Source organism: Microtus pennsylvanicus, chromosome 3 (assembly GCF_037038515.1).
Source record: "Microtus pennsylvanicus isolate mMicPen1 chromosome 3, mMicPen1.hap1, whole genome shotgun sequence".
NCBI lineage: Eukaryota > Metazoa > Chordata > Mammalia > Rodentia > Cricetidae > Microtus > Microtus pennsylvanicus.
The window spans coordinates 19,399,320-19,408,434 of record NC_134581.1 but is presented as its reverse complement, the minus strand read 5'-3'; the positions used below and the strand labels follow the sequence as shown (position 1 = coordinate 19,408,434).

Sequence of the window (9,115 nt, the reverse complement as noted above, 5' to 3'; positions counted from 1 at the left end):
ATTTAAAAAGTAAAAAAATTATCATTTCATACTGGCCATGAACAGCCCTGTGAGTATAAGAGATCATAATTTTAAAGTGAAGGTAATACAAACTGTACAAAAATCAGGCCATGAGAGTCGGAAAAATGACTTTATCTCATCGGTTTTTCAGTTATTTCTCTGTGTGGGAATTGGGAGAAAATAACCCAAGCTATTCTTAAAGTGGAAGACATTGCAGTTTCTGAGAGTCAAATGCCTTACCTAAGACATTTTGAATATGGATAAATGTACGTGTGTGTTAGATGTACAGGTACAAGTCTGCCAGTTATCAAACACTGGGTTTAAATTGCTTTTCAGACAAGGAGAGAGAGAGAGAGAGAGAGAGAGAGAGAGAGAGAGAGAGAGAGAGAGAAGAGAGAGAGGAGAGAGGGTGGGTAGGGAGAGAGAGAGAGAGAGAGAGAGAGAGAGAGAGAGAGAGAGAGGAGAGAGAGGTTTAGTAAATAACTAAGTCACTTTCCTGTGGCCTCTCCACTTCTAGTCTAACATTCCGGATTACCTACTCTGCTCTAACCTGTGTCTTGGTCCTATTTTCTCTCCCTTCCTCTTGGCAGGCACAAGATGAACTAGAATTTGGCTTCTTGTTTCTCTCAGGACCTCTGTGTGAGAGAACGGAGAAGAACTGAAGAGCTCTTGCAGGGGAGTCCTGTGGTAGCCCTCGAGCAGCTCGGTGGCCAGAAGACCTACTTAGCCTGCCAGCTCTGCACTCGTCCCCATGGCAGTGAGCTCACACCAACTCTCAATGCCCACATGGCAGAAGCCCACCCTGAAGGTGCCACCTCACTGATAGATGTCCCTGGAGGTCAGCCGTCTGTTCAGATGTTCCGATAGACTTCTCTCTGCCAGCAGGGCCCGTGGCGGATGAGGGCGAGCAGCAGTATCACTAGGATACCAGACACCAGGCAAAAGGTAATGGCAAGGATGACCCTCAGGACTGCAAAGACAAATGCACCGATGGGAAATTAATATGTTAAGAACAGGCGGAGATCACAACAACACCCCCCTCAATGAACGCCCTAAAAAGCAGATGAAAACCGCGTATCATTGTTGACTTTTTGCCTTAATTTAAAACTTAAACAGGTATTTTATTTTGTGTCAGCAATAAAGTCTTCGCAAAACTTTGCTTTTGTCCTTCTGCTTTTTTGCTGTGTGAGTCAGGGTCTCACAGAGCCCAGAGGGACCTTGTCCTTGCTATGTCGCCAAGGATGAGCTAGCTAGCTTGTACTCTTGATCCTCCTGCCTCAACCTCCCAAGTACTGGGATTACAAGTGTGTGCCATCATGTCTAGCTTTCCTGCCTCGATGGTAAATTCTAGAGGCATGTCTGGAGCAGCCTTGGATTCAGTAGAGAGTGTTGGACAGAACATAGAACTCAGGTCAGGAGGGGACTTAAGTTCTGGTTTCAGCATGACCTTTGACATTTGGCCTCAGCTCTCCACTGCAGAGGGAAGGTAACTGAATGAAGTGTCTAAGGTTTTCTCATAATGTAACTTCTCTCCTTCCTCCCTCTTTTCCTTCCTCCTCTCCTCCTTCTTCCCTTCCTTCCCCCTCACTCCCATGGACTGGGGTAGGGGGCGGTGGGGGGAGTGACAGCATACTGGCTTTTGGCCTAAATTTTAATTTCCTAATCTAAAATGGAAGAATCTAGACAAGATAAATGTAGAAGTACATCTAGATTATTTTCTGTGAACATTTTTTCATCCACTTTTACTATGTATAAGTCATGACTCAACCAAGCACCTTTAAGGCTGGCGCCATCCATGAAGGCACCATGCATTTGCCTGGTATCTGGTATCCTAGTGATATGGAAGACCATAGTGATACGGTCTTCTCATTATGCTAATTCTCTCCTTCATCCCTCTTTTCCTTTCTTCTCTCCTCCTTTCCCCCCTCCCCCCCACCCCATGGACTGGGCTCAAACTTCCAATTCTATTGCCTCAGATTCCTCAGTGAATTTCATGCATTTTTCTATGGTTAAATTATCAACTGAATCGGCTCAGAAGCTCAGTGGAAAATCTGAATAACTCACTTGGAGCAATTGACTAAAATAAGTGGAACCATTCCGTCTTTTAAAACTGATCTTTCGGCCGGCCGCATGCGGAGGGGCTCAAGGAGCAGCTCTGTTGCGACAGAGGCCAAGCGGCGAGGCCCCACTCCTCAAAGAACAGTAACTACCCCTGTGCCTCATCACCATGCCCTCCGACCTGGCCAAGAAGAAGGAAGCTGCCAAAGCTCGACAGCGGCCCAAAAAGGGACATGAAGAAAATGGAGACGCTGTCACAGAACCTCAGGTGACAGAGGAGAAAAATGAGGAGGCCAATGGCAGAGAGGCCACAGAAGTGGATTTGCTGACCAAGGAGCTAGAGGACTTTGAGATGAAGAAAGCAGCTGCTCGCGCTGTCTCCGGCGTCCTGGCCTCTCACCCCAGCAGTACTGATGTCCACATCATCAACCTCTCTCTCACCTTTCACGGTCAAGAGCTGCTCAGTGACACCAAGCTAGAACTAAACTCAGGCCGCCGTTACGGCCTCATTGGCTTAAATGGAATTGGAAAGTCCATGCTGCTCTCTGCTATTGGGAAGCGTGAAGTGCCCATCCCTGAGCACGTAGACATCTACCATCTGACTCGCGAGATGCCTCCTAGCGAGAAAACACCCTTGCAGTGTGTGATGGAGGTGGACACAGAGCGGGCCATGCTGGAGAGGGAGGCCGAGCGCTTAGCTCACGAGGATGTGGAGTGTGAGAAGCTCATGGAGCTCTATGAGCGGCTGGAAGAGCTGGATGCCGACAAAGCTGAGATGAGGGCCTCAAGGATCTTACATGGATTGGGTTCCATGCAGCGCAAGAAGCTGAAAGACTTCAGTGGTGGCTGGCGGATGCGAGTTGCTCTCGCCAGAGCCCTCTTTATTCGGCCCTTCATGCTGCTTCTGGATGAGCCTACCAACCACCTGGACCTGGATGCTTGTGTGTGGCTGGAAGAGGAACTTAAGACTTCCAAGCGCATCCTGGTCCTCGTGTCCCATTCCCAGGACTTTCTGAATGGGGTCTGTACCAATATCATCCACATGCACAACAAGAAACTGAAGTATTACACAGTGAGTGGGCCTTGGCTCCTGCACCTACTTCTTCTTTGAATTTGTTATTAAATACCAAAACAGCCAAAAAAAATAAAACTGATTTTTCAAAAAAACATATTTTATGGAGAAACTGAGCATAGTTTTGTTTGGGGGACATTTATTGCATAATCACAGAGTAGTGTGAATCTGTAATTATTGAGAAAGATCTCTTGATAGATGATGGTGAGCAGCCGTGAGGAGATACACAAGGTCATATTTCAGATGAGAAACTAATACATTAGAAAGTTGCTCTCCCCGGCACACATTGTTCACCGAAGCTGACATACCATACCAGCTTGCTCCATCTCTCAGTGCACACCTCTGTTGTTGGTGCTTAAGACAGGATTTCTCTTTGTAGCCCGGGGTGTCCTAGAACTTGCTCTGTGGATCAGGCTGGCCTTGACCTCAGAGTTCTGCCTGCTTCTGCCTCTGGAGTTCTGGGAATAAGGGCAGCTGCTACCATGCCCAGCCACACATCTTTCAATTGTACAAACATGGGGTGACTGAGGCAATGGGAAGCAAACATTGCTGGTCCTGGTGTCTCATCTATGGAACAGTAGTGCTCTAAGAGCACAGACGAAAATCACTGATTTAGCCTAACCTTGTTGCAGAGGGAGGAAATGAAGAAGTAGATCATTTGATAAAGGCTCAGCAGGTAATTTTATTGCCCTAGAAACAGAGGATCTTATCAGTCGCACGATTTCCAATCCATCTGTTCACTAATGACTTCCACCTCAGGCTTGATGCATAAGCAATGTGTACTTGGTATGTAGCAGTCTCCCTTATCTATGGCTTCACGGTCTGTGATGTCAATTACCCATGGCAGTCAACCACTGTGTGAATATATTAAGTGGAAAATTCCAGAAAGAAACAACTCCTGAGTTTTAAATGCTGCACCTCTCTGGGAAGCATGGTGGTATCTCACACTGTCCCACTCCGTCCCACCTGGGATAGGATGGAAGTGATGACTTTGTCTGGCAAGACGATGCTGTTTATCCTGCCTGCCACCAATCACACCATAGCACCTTGGTTACCAGGCAGTTGTCATGGATCTCAGTGCCTGTGTTCATGCAACCCCAATTTTCTCAATAATGGTTAAAGAGACAAGAGTAGTAATACTGGAAACTGGATTCGCGAAGAGAAGCTGTAATGTATTTTCCTTGAGTGAAGGGTGAAGATACACAGCAGAGAGAGCGAGTACATTCATATGCCCTCCATTGTAGTACATTTAAATAATTGTTCTATCTTTGTTTTGGTTTTGAGACCAGATCTCATGCAGTCCAGGTAGCTAGAAACTTGCTGTATAGCCAAGGAACACCTTGAACTTCTGATCCTCCTGTCTCCACCTTCTAAGTACTGAGATTATAGGAGTACACTATCACACTGGGTTTATGCGGTCCTGCGGACTGAAGCCCAAGCCTCCTCCCTACAGATAGGTTTTTCTCATAGCCACCCTTTCCTTGGACGATGAAAACTCCCTTGGCTTAGGGGGAAAATGAGTCTTCTGTGATTCCTTTATTTTCTAAATAGCCTACACCCGATCCGTCAGGAAAACCTGTTCTATTGGGAAAAAAAATCTAGAAGTCAATGGTTCTCCCTATCTCTGCAACCACCCTGGTTCCTCTAGCCCCATTTACCAGGACCACTGTAATGCCCTCTTGACTTATCCCCAGCTTCTTGTTTCTCAATCTGTTTTAAGCACAGCAGCCAAATGCTTACAAGTCAAATCCTGTCCTTCTCCTCCTTCAGGGGAAGTCTACTGTGGCTATGTCCATTGGAGAAGAAGCTGAGGTCCTGATAACGACTTTCTTCCTGTCACACCGGCCTTCTAGCTTTTCTTCAAACACCCCTTAGCATCCCTGCTTGGTGCTATCGCTTCAGCTGATAGCATTGCTGGAATACTCTTCCAGCCTGATGGGACATGCCTTTACGGTCTTTGCTCAAGTCTTATCTTTTCAATGAAGTCTTCACATTTCAAAGTCCCATTCATGTACCACCCTCCACTCCCTTCTGCCAACAGACACTTGTGATCGGAATCTTTCAGAATACTCATTATATTTATCACTTGTCTCTCGTTTCTTCTAATTGACTATCCATTTCAGGAACTTTGTATTTATGGATCAGTACCTGGCCCATAGGTGTTAATGAATATTAATCATAAAATTAGCTACCTAAAGACTGAGGGTATGGCTCAGTTGGTAGAGCGCCTGCCTAGCATGAGCAAAAGCCTGGGTTTGAGTCCCAGTACGGCATAAATTGGGTGATGGTAGAGTTGCACCCACAATCCCATACCTCAGGAGGCAGGGCCAGGAGGGTCAGAAACTCGAGGATATTCTTCCAGCACATAGGGAATTTGAGGCCAGCCCGAGATACATGAAACCATGTTCCAAACACTAAACAACCCCCCCCGAAAAATACACCAAAAATGATGACTTATAAACTGCCAGGTTTTATAGTTCAGTGCTTTTCTCATGACCAGGATGCTGCTTAGTGCCATGAAAAATCTAATTTTAGGAAAGTTAGAGCCTAACAGATAGTCAGTTAGAGCTGTAGATGGAGCTAAAATAAAGCTAGAGAGAACCGAACAGAATTGAAGAAGGAAAGAAGAGACTGGGTGGAAATAAAGAAGAGAGACAAACACTAATGATTTCTATCTCTCTATCTCTATCTATCTATCTATCTATCTATCTATCTATCTATCTATCATCTTTATCTTGTCTCGGGGAAAAAAATCTATTTTCACAGGGCTGGAAATGATGACACGTGCCTATAATCCTATCATTTGGGATGCTGAAATAGAAGGATTTTAAGCTCCTGAGTAGCCTGGGCTATAATAGTGAGTTCCTGAAAAGGTAAATCTATTTTCATGGTTAGTTTTCTGAATTTAGAAATTTAATTTTTACTTAACTCACTAACTTTGGCTATGCTATTACAGCAGTCCCATGGGATAAGAGTCCCCACACTTTCCTGCAGTGAGCTCATAGCCTGTACCAGATAGACTATGGGAGACCCTATATGCTCTGCTCCTGAGAAACCCAGCATGTGCTGGGAGAACCAGATAGGCAGTTATGAGATAGTGTGACCCATGCTGAAATGGAGGTGTTACTGTTGCCATTCAAACAGAGAAAACTGCAACCAGCAGAGTATATTGAATTTGCAAAAGGGAAAAATTGGAAAGCTTATGAGATGTAAGATGACCTGTATAAGAAATTGGATTTTCAGTGAGACAGGAATTGTAGCACAGGGTATGTTTGGGACACAGTGAGTGGGGCATGGGAGTTGGGGTGGGTAAGACTTGGTGTGTATCTTGGGGTCCAACTTTTGGGTTTCTGGTTTAGTCTTGTTCTGAAGCACCTGGAAATGACCAGTAATGCTCGGGAGGGATGAACTGTTGTCTGAGTTTAGGAAAAATAACCTGTAGTGTCATGATGGTGATGACAAGGCAGGTTGGGTAGGGAGCCGTTCAAATATCTCAGGCTGGGTACCCAAGGCTCAGAACTAGAGTTGTGGACGTGGGGACACAGACGAGGGAAGTAGAATGCTGGTCATTCCTCGGTTGAGCTGAAAAGTGTTGGTGACAGACTAAAGACCACTCACTGATCAAGGGGAAGATGCGGCTGAGCTGACCACATGGATTTGTGCTGTGGCTAGGGATGAGCTCCACAGACAGGGCTGGTACAGACTAGAGGACGAAATGACTTTTGTTTTCAAATGGGATGGAGACGAGCTCTTCTGTGGATAGACGTGGCCAAGAGGTAGCTGGAAAAAACAGTCTATAATTTTTCACTTAGATGCGGCAGTAGGGGTTGGAGATGACAGGGACAGGCTCATGGTGAGCATGGGATGAGGGCACAGCTACGGGGTTTTGAGATCTGATTATTTCAGCGGTTTGTGGAAGGAATCTATCCAAAAGAATCTGGATAAGGGACTTGAGAGAAAAACAACAAACAAAACCCCCCAGGAAAGACAACCCCTTCTCTCTTTACCCTCCCATCTTTCAGTACCGAGGGTTGAACCTTATATACGCTAGCCCAGCACTCTTCAATGAGGTAAATCTCCTGCTTGGAACTCAAGATCATTCTGTCTCCAAGTGCTGTGATTTCAGGCACACACCACACCAGCCTCTCTGGGAAGCTTTACACTTTTAGAATTTAATTTAAAATTATATGCTTGATTGAACTATAGAAGACTTTGGAAATTTAGCAGAGTTATGTTCTAGAAGCTGAGAAATGACAGTGATCGTTGGTTCCTTACTGCAAAGAGCAGGGGTCTGAAAACCACGCCAGGGCTGAAAAAGAGGCCCTGTCCCATGGAAACACACAAAAGCTGCTAAAAAAAATGTCCCAACACAATCTTTCCTTAACTGGATAGGTAGCCAAGAATGGCCTTGAATTCTGGTCTCCCTGCCTCCACCCCTCAACTGCTGGGATTACAGATGTGCACCGCACCGTCATACCTGGTATTTTTGCGGTGTTGGGAATCCAGCCCAGGTATTCCTGTGTGCCGCTACCTCCAGAACTACACCCCAGTCCTCTTTCTCTCATTCTAGGCTTGTCCACTGTAGTAGCCTCTTACCCTCTATGCCCTCAGCCTCCTTCTTATCAGATCCAGTCTCTCGCTGAAGCCAGGGCCTTTCTTTTTTCTTTTTCTTTTTAAAGCTTCCTTATTTTTTTATTGATTTTATTGAGCTCTATATTTTTCTCTGCTCCCCTCCCGGCATCTCCCCTTTCCCCTTCAACTCTCCCCCAAGGTCCTCATGCTCTCAATTTACTCAGGAGATCTTGTCTTTTTCTACTTCTACTTCCCATGTAGATTAGATCTATGTAAGTCTCTCTTAGTGTCCTCATTGTTGTCTAAGTTCTCTGGAATTGTGGTTTGTAGGCTGCTTTTCTTTGCTTTATGTTTAAAAACCACCTATGAGTGAGCACATGTGATAATTGTCTTTCTGTTTCTAGGTTACTTCACTCAAAATAATGTTTTCCAGCTCCATCCATTTGCCTGCAAAATTCAAGATGTCATTATGTTTTTCTGCTGTGTAGTACTCCATTGTGTAAATGTACCACATTTTCCATATCTATTCTTCGGTCATATTTAGGTTGTTTCCAGGTTCTGGCTGTGACAAACAAAGCTGCTATGAACATAGTTGAGCACATGTTCTTGTGGCACAATTGAGCATTTTTTGGACATGTACCCAAAAGTGGTATTAGTGGGTCTTGAGGAAGGTTGTTTCCTAATTTTCTGGGAAATCACCACACTGACATCCAAAGGGGGGGGGGGCTGTACCAGCTTTCATTCCCACCAGCAATGCAGAAGTGTTCCCTTTACCCCACAACCTCTCCAGCATAAGTTGTCATCAGTGTTTTTGATCTTGGCCATTCTTACAAGTGTAAGATAAAATCTCCTTAAGTGTCTTTCAGCCATTTTAGATTCCTCTGTTGAAAATTCTCTGTTTAGGTCTGCATTCCATTTTTTGTTATATTATTTGTTCTTTTGATGACCAATTTCTTGAGTTCTTTGTATATTTTGGAGATGAGACCTCTGTCTGATGTGAGGGTTAGTGAAGATCTTTTCCCATTCTGTAGGCTGTCGTTTTGTCTTGTTGACCGTGTCCTTTGCTTTCAGTGTCAGGAGGTCCCATTTATTAATTGTTTCTCTCAGTGTCTGTGCTGCTGGGGTTATATTTAGGAAGTGGTCTCCTGTGCCAATGCATTCAAGTGTACTTCCCACTTTCTCTTCTATAAGGTTCAATGTGTCTGGCTTTATGTTGAGGTCTTTGATCCATTTGGACTTGAGTTTTGTGCATGGTGATAGATATGGGTTTGTTTTCATTCTTCTACATGTTGATATCCAGTTATGCCAGCACCATTTGTTAAATATGCTTTCTTTTTTCCATTTGATATTCTTTGATTCTTTGTCAAAAGGTGTTCGAAAGAGTGTGGATTAATATCCAGGTCTTTGATTCGG

At 44.8% G+C, this 9,115-nt stretch overlaps 1 protein-coding gene and 1 pseudogene across 1 annotated transcript in view; one reads left to right on the top strand and one right to left on the bottom strand.

Moving 5' to 3' along the window:
* Positions 1-349: 349 nt before the first annotated feature.
* Acp3 (acid phosphatase 3) overlaps positions 350-9,115 on the bottom strand; it is a 50,018-nt gene continuing 41,252 nt past the window's right edge. Inside the window, exon 11 of the mRNA XM_075964806.1 lies at positions 350-970. Within this exon, the coding sequence (XP_075820921.1) occupies positions 852-970 (119 nt within the window). The 3' untranslated portion in view covers positions 350-851. The remainder of the gene's footprint in view (positions 971-9,115) is intronic.
* Positions 2,086-3,169, top strand: LOC142846664 (ATP-binding cassette sub-family F member 2 pseudogene; annotated as a pseudogene).